Source organism: Podarcis pityusensis (genome assembly GCF_964106645.2).
Source record: "Podarcis pityusensis genome assembly, chromosome: 7".
Taxonomy (NCBI): domain Eukaryota; kingdom Metazoa; phylum Chordata; class Lepidosauria; order Squamata; family Lacertidae; genus Podarcis; species Podarcis pityusensis.
Window position 1 is genome coordinate 41,738,241 of NC_138031.1, and position 27,670 is coordinate 41,765,910.

The 27,670-nt window shown below is 40.7% G+C and overlaps 1 protein-coding gene across 26 annotated transcripts in view; it reads right to left on the minus strand.

Moving 5' to 3' along the window:
• Positions 1 to 27,670, minus strand: part of DTNA (dystrobrevin alpha) — a 190,010-nt gene that overhangs the window by 47,205 nt on the left and 115,135 nt on the right. For 16 of the 26 annotated variants that reach the window (XM_081013811.1, XM_081013831.1, XM_081013828.1 and 13 more), the window contains 7 exons: positions 21,215 to 21,352; positions 18,153 to 18,366; positions 11,666 to 11,751; positions 9,618 to 9,772; positions 8,171 to 8,276; positions 7,164 to 7,330; positions 4,287 to 4,411 (listed from right to left, as the gene is read on the minus strand). In XM_081013811.1, the coding sequence (XP_080869937.1) occupies positions 4,287 to 4,411; positions 7,164 to 7,330; positions 8,171 to 8,276; positions 9,618 to 9,772; positions 11,666 to 11,751; positions 18,153 to 18,366; positions 21,215 to 21,352 (991 nt within the window). The remainder of the gene's footprint in view (positions 1 to 4,286; positions 4,412 to 7,163; positions 7,331 to 8,170; positions 8,277 to 9,617; positions 9,773 to 11,665; positions 11,752 to 18,152; positions 18,367 to 21,214; positions 21,353 to 27,670) is intronic. The other 10 variants (XM_081013829.1, XM_081013825.1, XM_081013821.1 and 7 more) reach the window with 1 other exon arrangement.

Here is a 27,670-nt window from a genome sequence, read left to right on the forward strand (position 1 = left end):
GTTTATCTTCCATTACATTTAAGAATAAAAATCAGTCTAGTAAGAATATATTCCCAAGGACTGCATGCAGCATATCTTTCCCCCCGTGCTAATTTAGATCAGTTGCATTGCATATGATGCTCTCTCCACAACTGGTTCATTTTAATTTCTGTATTATTGTATTCAACATTGCTTTCAATCCCCCCCCCCCCGAAAAAGTGAAAATAAAATAGCAAACACTCTCACTGTCAGGAACAGGTATTTTCTCTTAGGAAGGAGGTAATATCCCAGGGCAGGTGTGGGAAACACTGGCCTTCTAGATGCTGCTGAACCACAATTCCCATCAGCCTCAGCAAGCATGGTCATTGCCAGAGATGATGGGAATTGTAGTTCAGCAACATCTGGGTTCCCTACACCTGTCCTAGGATCAGAAGAGACCAGATTGCTGGTTGTTTTTGAAATCCTTATAAAAACAGTGCTCAATTCCTTTTCGCATCCTGGTATATTTTCTTGTACGTGAATAGATTGACTCCAATCCAGCTGAAGCTAATTGTTGAATCCTCTGCACACTTCCAATAAGTGAACAATTCCCACTGAAAATGATGGAAAAAATACTTTCTTGCATTGATCTTAATGGGATATGATCTCAGCTAACTTTAGTGAACTGAAGCCATTGCCTTCTGTATAAAAATACAGGTAGAAAAGATGTACGCAGAGGTCCTTTCTACAGAGTAGCTGATCCTGGATAATGCAAAGAAGAGGATCATGTTTTGCTTCAATTTCACATTTCTCTCTCTCCCCCTCAGATTTTTGCAAGTGGAGATATAGTATAATAAGACTAGTTGTTTAGGGCCTTGCCAAGGAGGAGAGTTAGGTGACCTGCTTCAGGAGGCACTGAGAGAGGTAGGGGATAGAGGAAGGCATAGCTTGGTATCTGAATGCTGCAGGAAGGCATTTTAGTGTTGGCCCCAGCTGGAGAAGTGGGGGTGTGGGGAGGAATGAAGGCTCTGCTTTGAACAGAAAGATATTTCAAGTGGAAAAATGCACATATTTGCAGCATATTTATTTGAAGTCCCCATACAGTTATTCTTTTCTTCTTAAACCATGAAGGTACTGGCTAATTTGCGATTTTCATTGAAGTGCAAGTCTGAAGACCTAACTATACTAACCTGAACTAAATAGCAAAACTCTCATCAATATGATATGGCTCTCAGCTATAAACCATAGCATTACACCAACTATTCACAAAAATGTTTCCTTTTGAGCATAACTGCTTGATTCATTTGGCTTTCATCAATTTTTCAGTAGCTTGCTTCCATTTAACCTGGGTGGGGGAACCTGTGGTCCTCCAAACACTGCGGTCTCACATCACTTCTGATCATTGGCTATGGTTGCTGTGGCTGATGGGAAATAGACTCCATAATCATCTTGAGGGCCACAGGTTCTCCATCCCTGACTTAAGTAGTCAACCTTTTATTTTTGACATCTAAGGAATGGAATAAGTAGAGGGTCTAGCATTTCAAACTAATATTCTTAGCAGGTGCAAATTTAATTTAAAAGGAATTATCAAGTAAGATGCTGTTTTGAAAAGCACTATCGATGATTCTATGATTTGGGAAGGTTAAACAAATAGTGTGCTTCCATTACAGCTTCATCATAATGAGAACAATACACTGTTCAGTCTTCCAATGACAGCTCATTGCTTTAGACTGATCTTAGTTAATAATCATAGCCCATTATTTAATATCTGCGTGAGAGTCTTCATGTCAAAGCAGGCTAAGTGACTTCCAACAGTGCTGCCAACCACAGACAGGCATTATGTAATATAATGTTCCTTGTATTTTCTACAAAACACATGCAACAGTGAATACAGAATGAACAGCCACATGAAGGAAGTTTTGACTGGAGGTAAATGGAACACAGAACATAAAAATAAATCTCTGTGATGGAGATCTGAACCACTTTAAGAACCACAGTAGTAGTAGTAGTTACCGTAAAAAAACCCAAACCCCATTAAGCAAATCACAATTATTATCTGAATATGCTGGGAATTATCCTTGTCAGAATGATTCTATCTAAACAGCTGACTATCTGAATGTTTATATATCCCTGTGCCCATTCAGCTATATGAATGTATAATTTAAAAGTGCTTGTGGGAACATAATTATCTACAAGTCACTCAGATGCTCTAGGGACTCAGAGAAGAAATCACTGGAATATCAGAAGCCCACTTCTTATTGATCTGATTTTGAACTGAGCAGTAAAGGAAGTCCAGAGCTTATAATACATGCTGCTTCTTTTAAGCCAACTAAGCTTTTGAGCAGGCTTTTGAGGCTACAAAGGTATCCTCTCACAACTCTGTAGTGGCAGAAGCTCCTCTGTGCATGCCTTAAGGCAGGAGTAGTCAATGTGGTTGTCCTTCAGATGTTGTTGAACTACAACTTCCATCAGCCCCAGCAAGCATGACAAATGCTCAAGGATGCTGGAAGTTGTTGTTCAATAACATTTGGAGGGTACCACATTGGCTACCCCTGCTTTAAAGCTATTTCCAAACACCAGTTTTTGTAATGACTGTTTCCAAAGAGAGGTGAAAAATATATATCATAGGAATTTGGAGTAACTGGTGCTGGGAAAATACACCAGTTGTTATGTACACAGAGATAGGATTGGAGATTCTGCATGTACATCTGAAGCAGCACTGATTAGAATGTATATGGCTGCTGTTGGATCTCTAGCTTGCCAGATTTTAACATGCTGAATTAGCATGTCAGTTACCTCTCACAGAACCACAATCCCAGAAATCAGATTTCCTGTCCTGCGTATGGAGTGCTTCATGTAAATACTTTTATCAAGGTTGTTTTTATTCTGCATTCCTGGATATCACCAGTATCTTCCTCAACTCCAGATACTTATTTCTCCCATCCCTGTGGGCCAACTTTGACAGGTAGGCAGGACTGTCTGCCTGTCAAATCATCAGGGCTCCTAATGATAGCAGGTGACTGACACCTGTCCAAGTTCAGAGGAGGTTGCTGGAACTGCTGATCAACAGTTATAGGGAGGACCTTTGAAGTCTCTGAGAAAGCATTTTGAATTCAACGCACTTCCTCTAGTGCAGTGGTTCTCAACCTGTGGGTCCCCAGATGTTGTTGGACTACGACTCTTATCATCCCTGAGCTCTGGCCTTGCTAGCTAGGGGTGATGGGAATTGTAGTTCAACAACACCTGGGGACCCACAGGTTGAGAAAGGCTGCTCTAGTGCTTTACATCCCATGGGACAGCCCCAACTATCAGCTGACTGTCAGCTATGCAGGGCTCTCTTGAAGCAGTAACAATCAGCGGCAAGCCAGAGCTTCAAAGTGCCTTGCAAATGGCTTTGCAGATACCATCAATCATCTGATCAGCAGTGCCTGAAAACTTTTTTTTTTGGCCCAGCCACTCTGATGTCATATATGATGTCAGATGCAGGGCCAGTGGGCAGGGCTTAGTCAAAATGGCCTAGTGGGTCTCATTAGGCCTAAGGACTAGAGCTTCCTCACCCTTGACTTACAGGGTCCCTGAAAAGGCTGCTGAGAGATGAACTTCCTACTTCTTCAAATGGCAATTTCTTTAGTTTGTAGAAATGTAGTTTTCCTACATTTTTGACTGCGCTTCCCTACTTCTTAAAAGGAGCACATTGTAGCTGCCACATAATACATATCTAAGTTATGGAAAAATCAAGGCATAGCTATGTGAAACAGTTAAAGGAAACAATTCAAAGCACCTTTGTTCCACCTTGTCTCACACAGGCTATCAGATTTCATAATTCATAACTGTAATTCCTGCAGGAAACCATTGCCTGTGTGTGAACTGAGGCATGTATTTTAGAAAATCTCAATTTTGAGAGAACTGGTAAGATAAATAATTTGAAATCTGCTTCCATATTGGAGCATGTCAATTTCTACTGTCCTTTCTTTACCTTTTAGATATTTAACTGTTTCACTGGTCAAAACAGAGCAGAATCATTCAGCTCTAGCCTCCTGGTATACTGAAGACTCACTAAAGTGAAATTTTTAAAAACACACACCAATATTTCAGAATGCCATACTATGATGCTAAGCAAAAATGAAAAAAATATATCAGTGTTTCCTGTTACTTTTCAGTATCATGAAGCTAAGTTACGCTTAAATCCATAATACAATTGGATAGTTTAATAAGCAGCATTTCTAGAGAACACATGAAGAGGCCTCCCTCCATTTGCCTTCAAACCAGGATGAACAGTAGGTCACCTAGAACAAAGGATATTATCTACAGAGCACACAAATACTTACACAATATGAGCCAAGTTTAGAGGTTTTTCAGGCTGGTCAGGGAACATTGGGTGCAAAGGTTCACGGCTGGAAGCACAGCTTAAAGACTTGCTAAGTGCATTAGTTAGCTTCTTAGCAGGTGATTTCTGGGAGGAACAAGGAAGGTAAAGGTAATTTGGACAGGTAAGGTTTAAATTGTTTTTGCAACCACAGAACTATGGGGAAACAAAGCGATGCTCTACTAGTTAAAGGCATAGCTCCCCCTGCCCCACCCAAAGACCCACTTATTCAGTAGCTCTGTATTATGTCCTGAGTTGCATCCTCATGAGGCTGAGGAACATCACCTGGCTATTGTTTTATTGATTTAATATGCTGTAAACTGCTTTGAGATATTTTTTATTAAAATATAAAGCAGTATAGAAATTAAAAAAATAAAAATAAATAAATAAATAAAATCCTTTAAAGAGAGAGAAGCTGCAGAATCTCCCAGTTCATCTTTCTCCTACCTCCCACAGTGAGAGGAGTGGGAGAGAGGACCCAAGGCCGGCATCTGATCTCTCCACTGGCACAATCCCAGGTGAAAAGGACATTTGAAAAGCTGCTGAAGTGGATAGTCAGAAGTGGAAGAGAGCAAACATTTCTATGACTGAAAAGACCATGTTTGCCCTAAAAGGATTAGGGACAACAAACAGATATGTATAGAGTACGTACACTTCCTTTAGTAGCCTATGGAGGGTATAAATGAGTTGTTTTTTCCCCAGTAAAGGAACCAGGTACCTGAGTGTATGAGCCTCAGGCAGAATTTTCTACCCATGAACAAAGGCAGGATCAGATACAGTTTGTTTTCTAATTGTGCAGACCTTTGCATAAACTGGGTTTCTAAGGTACACATCATCAGTACAAAAAGCTGTGCACAACACTCAATCAAACCAGACCCACACAAAAAAATATAGATTGAAAAATAAAATAATTATGGTGAATCATACTTCATTCAGGCCCATTTTACTCAGTCCTTAATACTTAAAACACTTAAAACATGGTAATCCATGCCAAAGAAGTGTGAGTTCAGAGGCTATTACTAGAATAATATTTTCCATATTCCTGATTCACTACCTAACTCTGCACTACCTATCTTCATTTATGTAGGGCTGCCATATGTCTGGATTTTACTGGATATTACCAGGATTTCAAAGTTGGAATTGATGTCTGGGATTTCCAAAAGGCAGCACTTTGTCCTAAAAAAAAAGCTCTCAACAACTTTTGGGGTGTCCTGGTTTTTACTTTTTGAAATATGGCAACCCTGATTTCTTAATCATTGCCAATTATATATCATTCTAATTTCAGAAGCACCAGCTTTAATATATAATGCTGTTTGTACTGCAATTGCTTAGTTTGCTTTCATTATCCTTATTGCACTTCCCTCCTTTCCAGCTTTCGCAGGTAAGATATTCTCTGTATTCAGCGCTTTTTTTCTGGGGGGACACAAGGGTACACATACCCCTAAACATTTTTTTGAATCTAAAAGCATGTAATTTATTTATATATATATATATAATCTGTTGCATAGACTCAAATGTGCATAGACTCACATATGATATGAGCTTAAGTCCCAGAAATTTATATTAACTGAGTTGTGGCTTAAGGGGGCCATACACTGGGACTCTTATAGAAATAAGCTTATTGAATATTATTAATAATAGAATGCACATGCTACCTTTAATTTCAGAAAGAAGCTAAAATGTGGTTTACAAATAAATAAAACGAAACACACAAAATAAAAACAGTTCAATAAACAAAGTTAAAATATAAATTGCAGTAACCACCAATACCTGGCACTGGTATCGTGAACTGCCTCGTGATCTTCAGATGAAGGGTGGTACAAATTTTTAATAATAATAATAATAATAGCAGCAACAATAATAAGTCAGGGAAATGCCTGGGTAAACAGGTACATTTCCAGTTGTTGACATAAACATTCCATGGTTGCAGCCTGCCTGACCTTCGAGAGGAGATCTTTTTACTGCTCAGGAGCCACCATGGAGAAAACCCTCCTCTGTCCCACAGTAAGATGTATACCTGTGGACTATGGCATGCTAACAGGGTAACCAGTGCAGATTATGGAGACCTGGATGGTCTACACAGAAGGAGGCATTGTTTTAGAGAACTGGTTCCAAGCTGTTCACAGCCTTGTAAACTAGAACTAGAATGTTACACTTGACTCCGTAGCTAACTGGCAGTTACCAAAATGAGACAAGATCACACATATGTTTCATCTGAGTGCACTATAGAGTTCATGTTGTTAGAGATAGTCTGAAAAAGGTTAAGAAACTATGGTGGCTGAATGTTAATGAATATATAGCATGCCTACACTTCTACTGACTTTATATAAACATATTTCATAAAGTAGCTGAATGGTAAATCAACATCTTCCATTGTTCTTCTTAGATCTAGATTTTTAAGATTCCATTTAGATGCCAGAGTTTCTTTTAGATATAGATCTCTTATCATATAAAGCAGATAATATGAGAGAAAAGCCAACATATTTGACTATGTCCTACAAAAATGAACAACTTACTGTGGAAATAGTTTTATATTCCAAGACCTTCCTGCAGCTCTCCTGACATCCAGAACAGTATTAACATGTTGGACTGCTCAAATCCACACTGAGGATAGCCATACTGTTCAGTTCTTCCCATTTTTCATCTCAGAACTGACTGGGAACAAGGACCACAACTGGGGCTTCTCCATTACAGAGACGCTTAGCTAAACTGGCAAAGTTAGTTTCCTATATGTGGTTTTAAGGGAAAACGATTCGGTCAGTTCCAACTCCCATCCTTGAGATTTTCTCTGACTGGTGGAGTTCAAACAGTCTGCAGCAATTCATGAACCTTCCCTTACCCATGACGTGTATTCTTTCATTTGGTGCTGGTTGCTATGGGAACCACTGGCATGTCCCCTCCAGAAGCAATCTTGACAGAGCTGGTAATTGTGACACTGCTGGCATCGATAGCGAAATCCCATCATGCTCTCGCTATGGCAGTAGGAACACTCGACAGGGTGGAAGACTACAAGGGGAGATGGATTTAAAAACAAAACAAAGGACAATCAGCGCAGCGTTAAAACTGAAGCCACTAACAGGTCTTAGCAACCTGCTTTTGTGTCTGAAGTCATTTTCCACAGCAAATGTTATTCTTAAGGTTCTTGAAATTTAAAAGATTCATAGTTTTCTATGAAGACAAACAAGCATCTGCTACTGTCTAAGAGAAAACATTTTATAGCAGCAGAAAACCAAAACAGGAAAATGTGGAAGTGTGGAAGAAAGAATGAGGGGTTGGATTCAACTAACTAACCCAGTGCACTAGCTGAAGCCAGCATAAAGACTCCCAGTAGCTCAGTGGGGTTTCCCCCCTCTCCTCCCCACACTGCTCCCCCAAATCTGCTTTGGAGTCAGGAAAACCTCCATAATAACACACGGAGGGAGTCTTAAGGGAGACTGTTCTGTCTGGCAAGCAGAAATACTGGTGCTGAGGGAACAATTGTATTAATGGGGTGTTGAATTCCATCCTAGGACTAGTGTGGATGTGAAGAATCTACGGTGGTCAACTTGCAAAGGCAGAAGGAGAGATACTAAAGGTAGCAAGCATATCAGTTTATGCTGTGTGTGATTTTGCAAGAGGGACAACACTAACTAGGTTTATAACTTGCAGCCTGAAACTATGCTGAGTTCAGTATGTTTGAGCACATTGAAATCAATGGACAAGGCTGACCTTATCATTAGGAACTGAAATTGGCACCACATTCTTAGCCATTCTTCCTTTTCAAGAACAATAACTTTTCCTGGGGAAAACATAATCATTGTGAACCACATTGATATTCCACATGCCACTCATTCTTTGACTACATACCATTCTCAACATTTGCCAATCGATGCAGAAGTGGTAACCAGACCAGGCATTGCGGTGGAGGATCAGACATGAGAGTGTCCAAAAAAGCATTCAGTGTGACTTTTTTCTGTTTACATGAACAAAGCAGAAACAATTTAGCACTGCAAGCTGAAAGGGGAATTTTACTTTCCTCATGGGTCACACGCATATGGGTGAAATAATTAAGCAGATACATTTCAATATCTTAAACAGGGGAAGGGAACTCTTTTCAGACTGAGACGCATTCCTTTCCGGGCAACCATCTGAGGCAACCTTTAAGTGATAGGCAGGATCTGGAGCAAAAGTGAGCAAAGCAACAGATGTAATTTCATCTCTGTATAGTAGGCTAGCTTCTACACACACTTCCACGGACCTCTCTGTTCTCCACCCAGACATTATCAGAGGTCAAGGACACAATGAAGGAGTGAAGCAGAGCCAGTGAAGGGTATGGCCCAAGAAGAGTTCTGAGGGACACCAAGTCATGGGAGTAGCCAGGATTTTTATGGGGGGGGGGGCAGGACTTTGCTAGGGGGCAGAACCAATGTGATTGGTCAGTTAGTTAAGTATTTCTATTGTTTTACTTGATGGGGGTCAGCTGTCCCCCTTGCCTCCCCCTGGCTACGCCCATGCATCAAGTCCATGTTGCTACAAGGGGGATTTGCTCTGTTGTAATTCAAAGGCAAGAAGCTTTGTATAGTAGTTGATCCAGGCTGTTGAGCATCTCAGTCAGCTATTTGGGAGCCTTTTGAAAAAGAGTAGGGGAAATCAGGAGCAGTGTTGTAGTCCTGGAACCATCTTGTAAGTACTTGTATTTTTTTTAAATGGCATTACTTGAAGACTTTAAAGGATTTTCCATTTAAATCTGCACATAAACAGGATGGGCTGGACTTAGTCCTGTGTCCATGTAGAACTGGGAAGGACCAAACCTCAGTGCATATCTAGTCCCAATATTGCTCATCTCTATAATACTGAAGGCAATAGTTTATTGGTCTATAAATCTAGTATCATTGTTACCATAACCAGTGCTATTTTTCTAGAAAAAGATGTGCCAGGGCTCACCATGAACTTCTCCCAGTGGTGCCCACCTGAGAGCTGAGCCCTAATCATAATCCATACTTATGTAGGAGCATTTCGGAAAACAATATAGGGGCTCCTCCTCCTCCTGCTGCTGCTGCTCTGAACCAGTTCATAGCTACCCCACAGCATCTTGTTAGTATTTTTTTCCAAATCATATTAGGAGATCGTTCACACATCTTCCAAGTCATATCTAATTTGGTTCTTAAACAAAATACAGTTCTCTTCATGTTTACAATTGCCAAAGTGTCCAGTACACAATCTACACTATAGACAAATAAAAAGCACACAACATTTTTTCACTGAATGTCATTATGGGAAGGGCGAAAAGGAGGCAGTGAATGTTTTTATCTACCTGTTGAGAAAAACAGGATTTTGCTGACTGCTCTGTGTATCCAAACGAAGGACCTTCAAAGACTGCCGTGGGTAGTTTAAGGACTTCTCGCAGAAACATGTCATATTTACCATAAACCATTACACCGCTGGTGTCTGAAATCATTGAGAAAATATCTGATGGAATAAAGGGGGAAAATATGAAATGGTTTATTTGGTTTAAGCCACTAGTTACAAATCTAACAGTGTTTCTTTTCAAATGAAAATAATAATTAGAGTTATCCCCTTTTTTATATTGCAAAAGAAGGGATACACCTTTGTTAGGGCTCACTAAAGGGAGTAAGCAAGTACTTTTCTAATGCTCAAAATTCTTTTCTAGTTTTAGGGAAAAAATGATGCAAATCAGAAAAAAATGGTAATTTAGCATGATAAAAGAGATCCAAAGTTCAAAATGCAAACTTCTTGCCCCTGGAGCAACTTTCTGCTTCAAATAATGATAATGGTGAAAATTTATTAAATTTATATACCACCCTTTATCTGAAGATCACTGGGTAGCTTACAGTATAAAAATACAAAATACATAACAAAACAATAACCTTCCCCTCAACATATTTAAAAGGCCTGTATGAAGAGGAATGTTCCCACCTGGGACCTAAAGTTATGCAAGGTGCCAGGTGAGCCTCCCTAGGGAGAGCATTCCACAGATAGGGAGCCCATTCTCGTGTTGCCACGAGAAGAGCCTCAGATTACTATCACAGGGTCTGGTTTGGTTCAAATGGGGAGAGGTGGTCCATGATCTGGGAACTGAGTATTTAGATATGGGTGGTTAACCTGTGGCCTACCAGAAATTGTTGGACTCCAGTTCCCATCATCACTAACCTTTGGTCATGCCAGCTGGGACTGATGAGAGTTGAAGTCCTACAACACCTGGAGGGCCACAGGTAGTCATCCTTGATTTGGATTATTGGAGAGCTGGGTATTTGTGTGCACGCTTTAAAATATTCAATGCATTATAAAGGGTGATTTCACTTCAGACAATAAAGTTGTGTCTGTGCCTCTTGTGTGTTATGTGTTTGGATCTATGAATGGATTAATTTAATCCATATTGGTTTTAACTAGGGCTGCAACCTGATTAAAGAAGCTTTAATTGATCAATCTTTCTAATACATATGCATGTTTCCCAAAGATTTTGCTAACTGCTTTTCTGCTCTTGCTTTCTGAGTCAAAGAGCAATTCTTTAAAATTGTTAAATGCTTTACAGATGTTGACTATGCAAAACTTAAACAGAAAACTGCTTATAGCAGAAAACACTGTTAGTTCTTTTCAAACTTGGGCCTGGCTGCCAATTCAGTAGTGTCCTGTTGTTTTAGTATAATAGAATCAAAGAACCGTAGAGCTGGAAGGGACCCCAAGAAGAAGAAGAGTTTGGATTTGATATCCCGCTTTATCACTACCCGGAGGAGTCTCAAAGCGGCCAACATTCTCCTTTCCCTTCCTCCCCCACAACAAACACTCTGTGAGGTGAGTGGGGCTGAGAGACTTCAAAGAAGTGTGACTGGCCCAAGGTCACCCAGCAGCTGCATGTGGAGGAGCGGGGACAGGAACCCGGTGCACCAGATTATGAGTCTACTGCTCTTAACCACTACACCACACTAGCTCTCATCCCAAGGGTCATCTAGTCCAATCATCTACAATGCAGGAATCTCAGCACACAGTCTCCCATCTAATCTGAAACCGTACTGGACCCTGCTTAGCTTTGCAAATGTGCTAGCAGTTTTACTGCTGGTGGACTTTGTACTCTGCATTGTTTAGTAGAGTAACTCTTTTGGTCTTCAGTGATGGTGGGGTGCAAAATATATTTCATTATGAAAACCATGAAAATGTTTCTTTATGCTGGACACTCAACACATTTGACCATGCATAAGAGGAATCTTTCAGCACCCGAATTCTGGAAAGAAACCATGAATTGATTCATATCACTATTATCTAAACCAAATTCTGGTTCTATTCCATATTGAAAGGAAAGGAACAACAATAATAAAATATAAACAATAGAGGACAAAGACTTACATCTCAATTTGTCCATGATCTTTCCTCCACAAAGTGTTGCCAAGGCCATTTTGACAGCAAAGACAGACATTTTTCCATGTCCTTCTCTATACAGTAACAAGAAAACAAATATGATGACATCAATATGGCAATATTTTTGCACTGCTGTTGAATTATGCCGTACAAATATTCTTATGCTTTGAAATTAAAATTTTGCAAACAACCATAAAACTTTTAAAAAGAATACAAGAGAAAACAAGCTATTTATTGTAGTTCCGATTTGAACAGTGGTTATCTGAGTGTTGTACAGTAAAAACAGTTTAAAAAGATAAAGCTGGAGAAATAAATCAAATATAACAATTCTAGCACAACACTAAATTCCATCGAAACCAGAACACGAAACATTGCCCAATCTAGTCTGGTCAGGCTCTGGCAGGGAAGAAGGCTCTGGCCAGCATTTCTCTGCTTCCCCACCCCCCTTCTTTTCCTGGGCAGTTGTGTGTGACCCCTGAAGATTTCCCCTCATATTAATCCCAATGGGGAGAATATAAGTATACCTAATGTACTTTTACCCCATTCTGGGTGTGTGTTAGGAGCCTGGAAGGGTTTTTGATCTGGGTGATCCATCCTTAATCTGTCTCCAGAATGGCTGCTCTTTTGCCGTTACCACTACTGCAGCACCACCAGTACAGAGCAGAGGTTTCTGTGATAACAACAAGGGAGGCTTGAGAGAGTAGACCTTCTCCTTCAGCCTGCACATCTCCCTCTCCATGGATAGGGGGAAGATCCACTCTATCCTGTGACCCTTGGGACCACGAGATTGTGCCCTAAACGGTATTAAAATGCCATTAACTGTAAAAATGTCATTTTTATGTTGTGAACCGCTCTGATACCTACAGATGGAGGGCAGTATACAGTTATTGTTGCTGTTGTTGTTGCTGCTGTTGTTCTTTTGCCTGGGAATACAGCAAAGATGTCTGTCTAGTGCTGAATCAATATTAATGTGGGTCCACAGTAGGCCCCCTAAAATATCCAGCCATGTGTCTACACACTGAATGCAGAAGTGGTAGTGATCCAGACAAATTAAAAATGGTCAGTCTTATTTATTTCAGTTGGAGAGAGTTAAGCTTAGTTAAAAGGTGCATAGTTTGGCTTGATTGTGCCCTATGCTTGCATAAAACAGGCAAGCAGCATACGTATTTTAATTTCAAGTGTTTGCCATTTTAGTTTAACATATAAATAAATGGGAAATCGTTGAATATAATTCAAAATCACAATTATTATCAATGAAGCTGGTCCAGGTAAAACTATCAGTTTTGAAACAAAGCTAAGCATTTATGCAAACATAGACAGAGAACATCCATCTTCTACATACAATACATTAAAAGCTAGTTGGTGGCTACTTGGGGCTTGAAGTACCTGTGTATGTTTAGGCAGTAATGTATTCTAGCTGCAGCAGTCATGTACAGAAAGACATTGAGTGCCTTTTTTGGAATGTCATCACCTATTATCCCTAACAGAAAGGCCTCCAGTCTTTTGGGAAATGTGAGTTTTATAATCTTTTTTAATTCTGTGTGAATCATTTCTCAATACTCTCTAGCGTATTTACATGAACACCACATATGAATCAGGGTTCCCTCCACCTTGTGGCACTTTTAAAAAATGTAATAATGGTAGGGAGAAACAACTTTATTGTTTGAAGTCAATGGATTATTATTATTATTTAAAAAAGTGTGACCTATGGCAATTGTACAAATTTAATGGTTCCTTCTTCAGTAAGAGGATGAATTGTGAATAGCAGATAAGTAAGTTTTCACTGTATCCCAAATGGAATGGCATTTTCCATAGATGAATACTTCCGAGAAGAGAAGCTATGAAAGGAATATTTTCCATTTTTTAAAAAAATGTTGCAGTTTGACTTGATAGGTTTGGACACCGTATTTCATCTGAGTCATTTATATTCATACATCTCTACCTAGACTCGGCGTAAATTCAATTTCCCCATAAAAATATGTATTGACATGGCTTGTGACTAGGTGATATAAATGGGCACCTTGGCATTTAGGTGCCCCTAGGGTCTGGCAATTATCAAAGCAGCTCTGTTGTACGATGAAACTCCTTTATAGTAGTAGTTTTTAAAGTTTTCATGAGTAAAATATGGCTGCTTAAGAGCAAGTATTCTGCCTTGTGACAGCTGCTGGTGAAGATGTTCAGTGAAGGGATCATTGTTGTGAAGTCATAAAGGGGGAGAAAAGCTTCAGAGTGTGTTGAAACTAAAGGTGAAATGTTCCAGAAGACCTAAAATGCCATCTTGGTAGTCAAGATAACTCCAAAACGATTTGGTAGTTGTTTCAAGAGCTCATATATGTTTATATTCACTTCCTTTCGTATATACTAATTGGCTTGCTTTGATGCTATGTTTATCTGTAGACCCTGGGATGCTGGGCTCTTGGCCCAGAGAGGAGAGCTATCTGTAAGCTTTGGATAGTAGCCATCTATGGCCTCACTGGTCAGGTGAATTGATGGGCCAAACCGAAGTAGGCTGCTTTGTGTAGAAAGAATGCCTAAACATTTGCTTGGGTGTGGACAAGTAATGGTGACTTCCCACTCTTGCAGTGTTTGCCCTGCGTCTGCCAAGGCAGTGGGGCTCTGCTGGCTCTGCTGTGAGTTTACTGTTTCTTATAAGCACTAGAATGAATCACTCTGGTATTTTTGACATCCCTGCACTAAACCACTCCCGCAAGCCCATGGGCTAGTGGAGCAGGGCACAGAGGCAGAAAATAAATGAAGAAGTCAACTGCGTTACTTGTAGAGATGGAGAAAATATTTCTATTTAAATGTTACTCAGTTCTCTACAAGAATGAATAACACTCAAAGAACCAACTGTGCCATCAGAGAAATGTATTGTGGTGCTCATCCAGCCAACAATTGTATATGCAGTTGGGTAGTAGACTGGTCAACATCTTCACTTGTCAAAACATGATCACACTGACTTTAACAATCATAAGAGATGTACAGAAAACTCGTGCTTATTACATGAATGGGCAGCATTCCTCTGTACTGGCCATGGGCTATTGTAAAGGCATCAGAAGGACTTATGAAGCGAACAGAATAAAGGGCTGAGAATCCCCTTGTAATTCTCTTTCAAGCTGTACTTGTCTGCAAAAGTGAGGAGGTAGGGAACTGCCCTTTGCTCTCCTGCCTCTAACGCATATGAAACATCAGTAAAAGACCTGAGGCCACAGGGTACTCCAGCTGTCCAATGCCAATAGTACTACGCTATACCATATTAGCTAGAGGCTATCACAAAACAAAATCTATAGCATATGACTAAAACCCTGTGCATGCTTTTGCATACTCTATCAGAGCCAATAACACTTCCAAGCTGATTTAACAAAACCTCACCTAGATTTCCCTTCGGAAATAAGCTGTATTATTCTCCATAAGAGTAGGTGAAAGTTTAAAAATAATGAAGCATGAGCTCCCCCCCCCCTTTATGTGTATTTTATTTATACTATTCTGATAATATATTCTGGAAAATGTATTTTACTGAGCAGAGCGTGCGTGCCATGAACATAGGAAGAGGGGTGTGTGTGTGTTTTATTGGCATGAATGCAGCAGATAATCAAAGCTGTAAGTGGGTTGTAACCAGTAGCAAAAAAGATGAGCAGGTGGCCTCCCCACTCCCTAGCATTACTTAATGTTGCCCTGTCCCATTTATAAAACAGTTTAATATATTTCAGGGCAAAAATAAGGAGTCTGGTTTAAAAGGAAGCAAGCAGAAATCCCTGTCTCTCTGCACATGCAATTGCTGTGATTGCTGAGAAAAAGAACTGAGTGACAAGCTGCGTCAGGGAACCAAACTAGACGTGATCAGAAGAAAATGCCTTCATTTGCACCTCTTGGTAGACATCAAAGACCCTATACTCTGACCTTGGAAAAGCCTTCCTTACACACACCTTTGATTTGTGGGCCTTCACCAAATGTATTTCCAATGAGTTCCCTGCAATTATGAGTACAGTTTGTCTATTTAAAAGATTTCCATCCTGCCTTGCAGCAAAAGACACTTGGATATTTCCTTACAACTTGACTTTAAGGCTCTTGTTAGGATTGCTCACTCTGATTGCTCTGGGATAAAATGGCGGCCGCTACTAATTTCCTGGCAGCCCACTGGGATAATATGATTAACATGATGACATTACAATGTCATATAACTAAGTATACCTATGAAGCCAATTCACGGTGAGACCAGTGTTTCCTGCTCTCACTGTGAATAGGCTACATGATAACTGATGTTATTGGCATCCATCTGTCTTGGGAGACAATACAGGAGTGTGCATTTGGGGGTAAAGTCAAACCATTGGAGAGTTACAGTGCCTGCTGTGGCTGTAGAAGCCAATATGGGGAAGACATGCTTTGTTGCAGACGAAGGCATCCAGATGCAGATAACACAGGCAGTCATATTTAGCTAAGGGAGCTGCTTTGTTATATGTAATTCCCTGGGAAGAAGCCCCATTGAACTCAGTGGGGCCTAAGCATGAGTAGATAGGCACAGGCCTGCACTGTTAATATAACTCAAACCTTCAATCCAAAATTGCTAAGCTACATCTTAAGTAGCAACAAGAATGGAAACTCTGTTAACATTTCTACGGTCATTCCACTTGACTGAGTCTTTAATATTTTGCCACACCAGGCGACATTAATAAAATGCATTTCCTGCCCAGAACTCCTGGGATTCTTCATCCATCCTAACAGGCTATATGGCTCATTGAGGCTCACATTTAGGATTTCTGATTACCCCTCTATTAATTCAATCACAAATTCCAAGCACTATGTCAGCATCATGAGGACAGCTCTGATTTACAGTACTTGAAATGAAAGCAGTTGCTATTTTAGAACAATTTGCATTTTTGGATATACTCCAGGTCCTACAATTACCTAGCTACCAAAAGTGTATAGAATAGTTGTTGAGCACATTCTATGTGAGAGCAGTACTGTGTTAACATAGATCACCCCATCATTTATAAAAGCAATACTTTTTCAGTCCTTCCTCTGTGGGATGGTGTTTTGTATGCATCTTCAAAGCCTTGCAGTGCTAAACTCCAGAAACAAAATGGGTATTACGAATGATCTCATTTTCACGGTGATGGTTTTGTTGGGAGGGAGGGAGACTTACAGGCAGTGGGCAGCAAACCATGTGCCCAGGCATTCTCAGTTGGTTTCTTCCCTGTTCTTGTGAAGAGTCAAGAATTCAGGGTTTACTGTTCCTTCATTTTTTAAAAGAGCTTCCGCCTTGTTGTGGAATCTTTTCCAAACACTGAAGGCCACAGTTTCACAGCCTACTGACAATTTCTCCTTGGAGAGGGCAGGAGAGCTGGTTGGATACAGGCACACAGTGCCTCTGCTACTTTGTCATGTGGAACGGTTGCTCCCTCCCACCTCACCCCAGGTGTTGCCATGGTGACTAAGCTGTACCAGTTGATCTGACTCTGGAAGGTACACAATGCCAGGCAAGAACTCCATCAAGTGTGTGCTGGGGAGGAGGGCAAGAGGGGGGTGGGTAGGCAAGCGGGAACACAAGGCAACTTATTTTAATGGTACTTTAATAGTGTGGATTTCCAACCAGTGCATTTTCATAATAGAAAACAGTAATGAGGTAATAGATAATTTGCACCTGTCGAAGCACAAAGCTTATCCCAGTCAATCCAGTTTGTAATTTCAGGCTATTCAGATGCTTTTAAGAATGCCAATAACATGCTGATGGATCCTATGCTCAATTACCATAATTTACATATATACACAGAACGCTCATCTGTAACATGACATTAGGGATGTCTCTTTCCTATAAATTCACATTTGTTTGGTTGTCTCCACCTCCCCTAGGCCTTCAAATGCAAGGTTTCAGGCAGTAGTAATAACATGAATTCTATTGCCATTTTTTTCTGTTGGAATCTCACAGTTTGCTACATTAACAAGGAAAAGGGGGGAAATTGCTCACAGCTGCCTAAGCTTGCAGCAAAAAGAGTTTCCTTCAAACAATAAGCCACTAACCCCATGCCACTGCTACAGAATAAACACTGCTGCAGATGTTTCCACCAGCAATAATAATACCCAAAGAATGGAACAATTTTGCATTTTGAAGTGTTCTGCTTGGGGGCAAACTCGAGGTTACATGCACAATACTGCAATGGCCCTTTTGGTAAAGCTCTGTGTGTGTGTGTGTGTGTGTGTGAGAGAGAGAGAGAGAGAGAGAGAGCAGACAATGGTGGGGAGGGAAAGATTTAAGCATTCCCTCCAACTCCCACTTCTCCAATCCCTGAGGCAGCAAGGTAATATTGCACACATCTACATGTGTAACATGTAGCCTTTATAGTCGTAATTAAGAAAGCTGAACAACAGTAATTCGGGAATTTCACTTTGTCCAAGGCCAAGGTCAAACCGATATTTCACTTTGGTACTATTTTTCTGTGTAAAGATTAAAATCAATAATATTAGAAGGAAAACTTACGGATCAAAAGCTGCTAGCAGGAAGTTGAGTAGCAAGCTGATGGATTGCTCTACGTTGATCTGGTGGGTAGTTGGCATGCGTTTGTTCAGTTGGTAAAAAACTGTGGACAGGACAGCTTCAATTCGAGCCACATTCAGTTCTATGTTCGGATCCAGGTTGTTCAATGAATTTTCCCGCAATGCTTCTATTACATTCCAAATATCCACTAAGTGCACTATGAAGGATGCAAGATAGTACTAACAATCAGATAAATGCCACAAAAGAGACAGAAAATAATCCTATCTTAGGTTATAGCATTTTGACAGATAGATAAAATATATACTTAGATCTGTTTGAAATTACACCTTCTCCCCCCACCGCTGGTTTGTGAGTGGGGCTTCATTTTGTTTTTGTTTTTTTGTGGGGGTGTATAAAATTGTTTCAAATGAAATTGGTGGAGTGAAACAATTTGGAGTGGCCTCCTTTTGCTTTTCCCATGATACCATGTTTACAGGTATAGTTTGGGTAAAAATCAAAATAGCAGTCCTGTGTCCATTGACATGCATGTGGGGGAAGCAAAGGGTACACCCCGCAAAAAAGCTCACCCTTGCCATGGGCTTTTGGGACAAACGGGTCCTCAGCTGAGGATGGGTTTCCTCCTCCAAGCCATTTTTGGAGGGATAGTCTTTCTCTGTCCCCCAAACCAATGCACAGCAAGGGAATCAGTGGTGTCTTCTGTGCTTTCCATATGGAAGAAAAAAGGTGCACCCTGAAAATGGCTGGCTTAAGGGAAAAGCTCACCCCTTACCAATGATGCAAGGGGCCACAGACTCCTTGATGGGTTTTTTTAGGGAGCCAGCAGCAGTAAGGGGAGGCAAGAGGAGGAGATGCAACAACTCTAAGGAATAAAATCATTTGCCCACCAAAACATTGTCATTTTTATACACAAAGGAAACATAGGTCTCATTTTCAGGTGTTCATTTCATTAGACCAGAATGGAATTAAAAAGAAAATACAACTACAGGCGATTGGATACATATTTATAGAGAACTGTAGAGAATTATAAAACATGTTGTGTGCCAAAGCAGTATTGAAACTAAATTAATAAAAGGCCAAATATATTTTATAAAGCAAAAAGAAGAAAAAGAAAGGCACGAGGTGGTTATTGTTTTCAGTTTTGAAGCTTTATGTATCTTTTGCACCTAGAAGCTGAAGTCCAGTCCTAACAGGCTGCTCCAGAACTGATTAGCTCTCTCCAGCATTCCATTTAACGTCCATCAACTTCCACACAAGCTACTTTGACATGTGGCAAACCCTTTGAGATGACCTGAATTCCAAGACATTTGGTGATTCAGGACTGCAGTATGCTAGAAGCCCTTTTGATCTCATGCATGAAATTAGTAGAATCCATATATAAAAAGGTAAAGGACCCCCGACAGTTAAGTCAAGTCGCGAACGGCTCTGGGGTTGCGGCACTCATCTCGCTTTACTGGCCGAGGGAGCTGACGTTTGTCCGCAGACAGTTTTTCCGGGTCATGTGGCCAGCATGACTAAGCCGCTTCTGGCGAAACCAGAGCAGCACACGGAAATGCCGTTTACCTTCCTGCTGGAGTGGTGCCTATTTATCTACTTGCACTTTGACGTGCTTTTGAACTGCTAGGTTGGTAGGAGCTGGGACCGAGCAACGGGAGCTCACCCCGTCGTGGGGATTCGAACCACCAACCTTCTGATTGGCAATCCCAAGGTTCAGTGGTTTAGACCACAGCGCCACCCGCGTCCCAGAATCCATATATATCTATATATCTATATATATCTATCTCCAAATACCATATGCCACACAGGGCAAGGAAGCACAAACAAATTATGACACATAAATTATATGAAGCAATCTCCTGACTTTTCATTTTAATTTAAAGCTGTTTGGGGAAGGTGACATTGACTGGAAGGGCTCTGCTAGGGAAGAGGTTTTTAACCTTCCACAGCATCATTTGTCTGATCTAAATCACACACACCCTGATTCTGTTAGTCACACTGAGGTCATGGGGGAAAGAGAAGAGGTCAAGTAACTGTATTTATTTCTAAAAACAGTTATATAGTGCTATATCAGAAGAAGAAGAAATATCAAAGTGATTTACAGCAATAATACATAAAACATACAATAACAAATCATGTATTCAAAAGTTAAAAACAGACCTCAATTAACCATTGTGGAAAGAGACATTCTTAATTGGCTGGCAGAATAAAAAAGTTTTCAGTAGGCGTTTAAAATTTGACCCCGAAGGCGCCTGCTGGATCTCTATTGGCAAAAAATCCCACAAGCCTGGTGCCTGTGTTCTGCACCCCCACCCCACCCAGGAGTGCTAACAATGGCTTTGTGGAGGGAGATAATTTGTAAGGATGCATTAACATCTCTGTGTTCAAGCTTAAAAAAAATCAGGCTTTTGCAAACATTTCCTTTGGATACTCAACATCTCAAGGGTTTTTGCAAGTAATCAATAAATTTTTTTTTGCAAAACCCAGATATGTCTATTGAAATAAATGGAGACACAACAGAAAACCTTTGGGCCAATAGATGCCCCTCACCAGTCATTTTGGGCATGCAGCCTTTTAAAAATCTGTCTACTGAATAGAAACATAGAAGGTCTCCCTTAGTTCTCTCTTGCCCCAAGGGTTTCCAGTGGTGGATTGTATTTTGCTTCAGGCTCTTTAAACTCTGCTTACTGAATAAATAAACTGAGACTTCAAACTTGTTTTGTTCTCTCCCATCCTGTTAATGAGAACACTTTAAATGGTAAGGAAAACCCAACTGAATATGGCACAGCCTCTAAAGAAGCTCACAAAAGTTACCAGCCTGTAAAAAGAATTGAGCAGCCTCTTTATGGACAGAACAGAATTGCAAATGGTTACTTAGCAGTTGGGTCTCTTTTTATTCACTGGGCCTAATCTCGCTGCAGAACTGAAGAGGGGTGCTGCCTGCCCAGTCATCGCCATATGCATCACAGCTGTTGCAAAGCATTATAAACAAAGGGGAGGATAGGCAGTCTGTCAGACCTTATTCTTTAAGCCCCCCCCAATATTCTTGCCTGCATACAATTTCTTGTCACCATGGCTATCCTGTATGAACCTCTCCCAGACCTTTAGGCCATCACTGGTGGTCCTCTTCTGGGTACGCCCTCTGGCCAAGGTGCAGAGGGTGGTGGCGTTGGAGAGGGCAGCAGACACTGGAGGAGGAGGAGGAAGAGGCAGCTCCTGAGCCCAAGCCTAGCACAGGCTCACAGCTTTACATTATGTCTAGATTTGGCCTATGCTTTTGTGACATGGTAGAAACTGTGGATCTCATAACATTTGGATTTTAAAAAATACTCTGCTTATATTGTATATTGGTTAGAAACATGTTTCTTCCCCAACTGCTTTTGGGTAAGGGAAACCAGTCAGATCTTGAAACGATCGGATAATTGATATAAAGAATTACTCATTAAGTCAGCATCTCACACTTTAGCATTATCCAAATCTCATGCTGCTTCTATTGAATCTCTTGTTGTAAATTGCTATCATCTGTGACTGCTGTAATGAAAACTAATTTTGGCTTGCTGAGCTCTTGCTCATTGTAACTATCTACAAATTGTGAGTTGTGTTGTCCACCCCATTATGCATTGTGTTGTAACATTTTTTCTTAGGGAATATGGCCAATATGGAACTGAAACTCAACTGAACTGTTCGCCTAACAGGAATTATATGGCATAGTCTGGTGAACTTTGGGGTGGATTTTTAATAGCCAGCTCCTATTCATTTATCATACAATGCCTCTAACTAAATATAAGGTGAAGATACAATCCAAATAAATGAATGAACAGTACTGCATTACTGTTTCATACACACTCCTCTAAGGATTTATGTAGGAAGAGATTACAAAGAATCTTCCTTTCAAGGAGCTGTTCACGTCTTATACTGGAGAATGAAAGAAGCTACAGAAACTTAGCTGTTACCTTTTACACACTTCCTGCAATCTCTCCACTGTACAGAAGAGGGCATATATTTGGTTAGAAAACAGTAATTACATCAGAAGAAGCAGAAATCTGATTATCAACACAACTTCCTTTTATTCTCTTAAAAATTAATTCAACCCACCCACAATGTTATACAGAAACGCACCCAATGTGGGAATAAAAGGAGGAGGGGGAGAGCGGTGGCGTAGCGTGGGTTGTCAGCACCCGGGGCAAGGCAAGTAATTTGCGCCCCCTAACCTGTGGATTTGCGCCCCCTAACCCGTGGATTTTAGCAGGGGGCAGAGAGCTGCGAGTGCGAGCGCCCCCCCAGATGTTGCGCCCGGTGCAGCCGCCCCCCCCTGCACCCCCCACGCTACGCCACTGGGGGAGAGACAATGAATATTTGCTTGCCTGCCTTGTAGGTCAATCTTTTCAGTTTGATTTAGCTGCTGCACAGCACAGACAAGATTCTGTGCAGTTCTGTTGCTCAGCTTCTAACCATTGGGCAGAGCCACACAGATCCTGCACCCAGCAGGAAGCAAACCTTGCTGCTAGGAAAGACTGGCTTTTTTTTCAACCTAGCAAGCTACTGGTTGCTAGGATGCCCTATTATGATGCAATTCATACTATGATGTATTTTCAGTCTCACTAGTATGCCACAAACATTCCTAAAGTGTAACATCTCTCTCTCTCTCTCTCTCTCTCTCTCTCTCTGTGTGTGTGTGTGTGTGTGTGTGAGAGAGAGAGAGAGAGAGAGAGAGAGCCTCTTCAAATCCTAACTACTTTCTTCCTATGTGAACTCTTAGCAGGTGGTCAATAGGACCATGGTAGGACAGCAGAGCATGGTATAGAATTGTAGAGTTAGAAGGGACCCTGAGAACCATCTAGTCCAACCCCATGCATTGTAAGAATACTTGGAGATGGGAAACCCAGTTGACATCAGGCCTTGCTTGATGAAAACCATCCCTTTAAATCTTTTTTCCAGGAGGTCTTGTAAACATAGATTCAAGTATTTTCCCTACTTGCTGGTGACCATGGGTGTAGCCAAGGGGGGCAGGGAGGGGTAGCTTCCCCCAATCAATAAAAATGAGTAAAAATACATGGCTAACCGAGGTTCTGCCCCCCTAACAAAAGGCCTGTCCCCCGCCCCAATCCTGGCTACGCCTATGCTGGTGACAGGGGGTTGTGCTTTCCCTGCTGCTGGAGTCACTTCCCCTTTAACATTTTTACCCATAAGATATCACAGTGAGGGCAGCAAGCATTGCACTTACCCCAAATTGGCTTTGTGATTATGCCACACAGGCAGTGAGATTTGACTAGGCAATGATGGCGGCCAAGCCCAAAGCTGGGCAAAAGCAAATATTCCTGCCCTCACTCCAGACTTATGTCTTAGGGGTAAATGTTACACAGCAGTAGAAACGTGTGCAAATGCACTATCACCACCACCTCAAAGACCACAGAAAGGTGGGAAGGGCAGGGGGGGGGCGGCTTTCATGAAACCTTGCCCCAGCTCCTATTTTAAGACAAAATCCTGAGAATTCTGATCTCATCCCACACTGAAATCAGTCCTAAGCCACAAAGCTCCCTAAATGGCTTTAACGAGGGTGTTATGAGCAGGATGAAGGAGAGATGAATTATAAAAGCATTTTGGCTAGAACTCTACAAAGCTATGTGAGCCTTCTCTCAGCTTGAAGACATGTGCAGCCAGAGGAATCTTGGATGTGTGCACTTCAGCTGCTCTTGTGAATGAACAGGAAATTACTTTTTGGTTTAAAACCACCTGTTCAGGAATGTAGATTAGTGCTGTACAAACGCCAAGGACATATGTATTTGTATCAAGGGCTGCACCAAGAGATATTTTCTACCTGAGATATTTTCTACCCCCCCCCCGGCAATTCCTTGTACAGAATCCAACCAGACTTGCTGCTGACAACACCATCCCACTACACCTGAGAGCATCAGGCTAGCTTATGGGGCACAGGGCAGGCCACTTGGCCTCCTCCTGTAGCTCTTTCCTCCAGCCATTTGCCAGGATTCCCTGCTCCACACTCATCACCAGCCGTCTGAGGCTGTCATCCTATCCTGCTTAACATTAGGGTAGGCCCTTTGTGTTGTGGTGTGCACACATACCTCTGAAGGACTACATATGTAGGGCACTTAAGGAAGCTATAGAAACTATAGACAGTTACTTAAATACTCCAGAAGATAAAAACCAGCCAGAGAAGCAGTAGGACCATTAAGAGACGAGGTTGAAAACTGCGTACACAAGAAAAACATTTACTTTATTTGTGCCAAGCCCTCACAAAGCACCTTATAAGACTTGCAGAATAAAGCTGGGAAGTCAAGCGAATTCCTTGTACTATTCTTTGCTTCACAAGACGGGTCAGTGAATAACAAGCAAGCATGTTTTTCTTCTTCCTAAGAAAAGTTGCGATGGCTCTTCCATTACAACTTCCATACCCACAGTTGGCTTCCAGTGGCTCAGCTGAGATTGGCTTAAATTTAATAATAGCCCAATTTGTCTCCAGACTTCAGACAAAGGTGTGTAAGAGACAGCCACACATGAACCAGCTTTTCAGTGAGTGCAGCTGAATAGCTGTCTAATACAGCTGGCAAGGAATATATGTGTGGTGTTCATTCACAAACTAAAACAACTACTGTAGTTAGTCATTAGGACCAGATGGCTTTCACTCAACATTTCTAAGAGCTCAAAATAGTTTTTGTTTAAAACATATAAGCTTGCTAGGACTGGCATCCATGTCGGAGAATTAGTAGACTACCGTTGTTTAAGGGGATCTCAGACAATCCAGGAATTTACAGACCTGTTTCCCTAACTTCTGTCCACAATAAATTGATGGAAAGTATATTAAAGCAACAACACTGAATAAAATTAGCAAGCCTTGCTTGGGAAATACTGAAAGGTCAAGCAGTATTTAACCAGTAGCAGCTTGAGATTTCATATGAAAGAGGAAACACTTGCATTTTGTCAAGAGCCTGCCTCAGATATTGAGTTCTATACCACTTCCTGAGGATGAGGTAATACAGATTAGAGAAAGCTACATTACTAGCCACTAGATGGCAGTGTGCATATTTTAGTAAGTGCCACATATATGTGCTCTTACATATTAACTATATATTCGTATTGAATCAAATTAACAAAAACCAAGGCGTATGGCTTTCTGCTGTTCCCTTAAGAAATCTGCTGTTTCAAAGGGAAAAAATATATATTTGTATTTGCACCAATGTCTGTATAGATTGGTTACAGAGTTAGCTTTCTCATTTTCTCAGCATGACTAAATAAGATATTATGGAGGTGAAAGAAGAAAAAAATGCTTTATGGAGAATTGTTATTATGGCAACTGACCTGTCAAATGCTGGTCATGACTTCACCCCATTTCTAATTTACAATGTTACTGAGTCAGGCACACGACAGTCCTAGCTAGTAAAGTCTGAACTGTGAAATGAGCTGCCCACAGTTAAAATCTCATCTTATTCATAAACTTGCTAGGTGCCCTTAGGCTTTTCTCACTGCCCTTAACCCGACTTCTGTAATATGGGAATAATAATACTAGCCTAACTTACAAAATTGTGATGATTACAAAGATAATGGATGAGTTCTGAACAGCCTAATGATACAAAAAGTGAAACATTAATATATAAGAAAGACATGAATAATAGAATCAAGACACTAACTGACCAAGCAGAAATAAAAGAAGAGGAGTGCCATTCTGAACTTGAGTTAACCAGACATTAAGTTTCTGTAACTCAACCAGTAAAACCGCATTCTGAAAAGTAACCAGCATTAGAGTCTGAAGAAGCAGTAAACTTCAAGGTTACTGGGGAATTTGGTTGATGTTTTGTTTGCTACTAAACCAACTCAATACAGTTACCTTGGGTTACACACACTTCAGGTTACAGACTCCGCTAACCCAGAAATAGTACCTTGGGTTAAGAACTTTGCTTCAGGATGAGAACAGAAATCATACTTCGGCAGCGTGGCAGCAGCGGGAGGCCCCATTAGCTAAAGTGGTGCTTCAGGTTAAGAGCAGTTTCAGGTTAAGAACGGACCTCCGGAATGAATTAAGTACTTAACCCGAGGTACCACTGTACACTCAAATCACACTGTTCCACTGGGCTACATCTTGTTGGGTAGGTTCAATCTTTTTGAAATTGACACCTGTCCATTTTGGATTGTATACATCATTATGCTCAGTTGCATATGTACCACTCAATTACTGTTACAGTACATTATCAATAACATAATTAGTTCTATCTGGCAAACTTAGCCAACCCACATTCAGAAAATCTATGTGATTTAAAGGAATATTTTGAAGTAACTAGAATAAATGTAAACTCGGCTGCAGATTATATGGTAGTCAAATAATGTTTGTAAAGCTGCGAGTCCCTAACAGTTCAATGCTAACAATGTTTTCCAAGAAGTCCAACTGACTTTAAAGATACTTACTTCCAAACAAATATGTTTAGAGTTACACTGCATCATTCTCTACTGATACTTCACCCATCCATCCCCATTCCCTGACTAATACTTGAATCCAGTGTTTATTGCCTTGGTAGCACCTCAGCAAAATTGTATGCTGCATCATCAAATGCACTGGAAGACAGTAGCAAGCAATAGAATAGAGGAACAGTTTCGGTTAACACAAAAGTATCTTGGGCTATCAGCAATAAATGGAAATAATATAAATTAGAAAAGCAAGAAATAAATGGGATTTGGGTAAAATATTATGCACACTGACATTTATATATAAGTTTATACTCTGTTGAAACATGGCAACACCAATTTTAGATGATGTTCCCTGAACCCCTTAGGTGGAGTAAGAGTCTGGGTATCTTAAACAGATATTTTTAATCTTACACAATGTGAAGATGATTTGCAAATCCAAAACAAAGACATTTTCAGGGAAGAGAGGAAAATGAGATTATTTGATGGTCACAAAAACAGAGGCATAGTAAATAAATGAAAGAACTAGGTAATCAGAGAACAGGATGGCACACTCTGGTCCAAGTTAAAAGAAATTACTACTGATGTCATTATACTGTAATGGTGACGTTAGATTATAACTTTTAAAGTATGGTGGAACTTAGAACAGGAATGCCACAAATCCTCACCACCTGCCACACAGCTTAGCCCCCATCACCTTGGATTTATGCTCATTTATTTTGACTGCATCCCTTTAGCAACAAAAGACAAACCACTGATTTTGCAAGGAATGCGGGTAAATTGGAGAACAAGGATCCTGTCCTATCGTGAGCTGAGTGCAAGTGACGTAAATGTTATTTGCTTCAGAACTGCATAGGATTGAACAGCACCTAGGAAACTGGTTTAAAAAGCAGGGGCTGCAAATCCATATTGGAACTTCATTTTTGCATCCGAGCCTAACACTCTGATTCTAGTTCCTTTGCTGCCGGCTTGATGATATAATAGCCACTGATGTGAGGCTGGCCCTGAGCACGATGTGTTTAAAAATATCTGAAGTGAGTACATCTTTAATAGCATTTGCATTTAATTTACAGATGTGAATTATTGTTCAT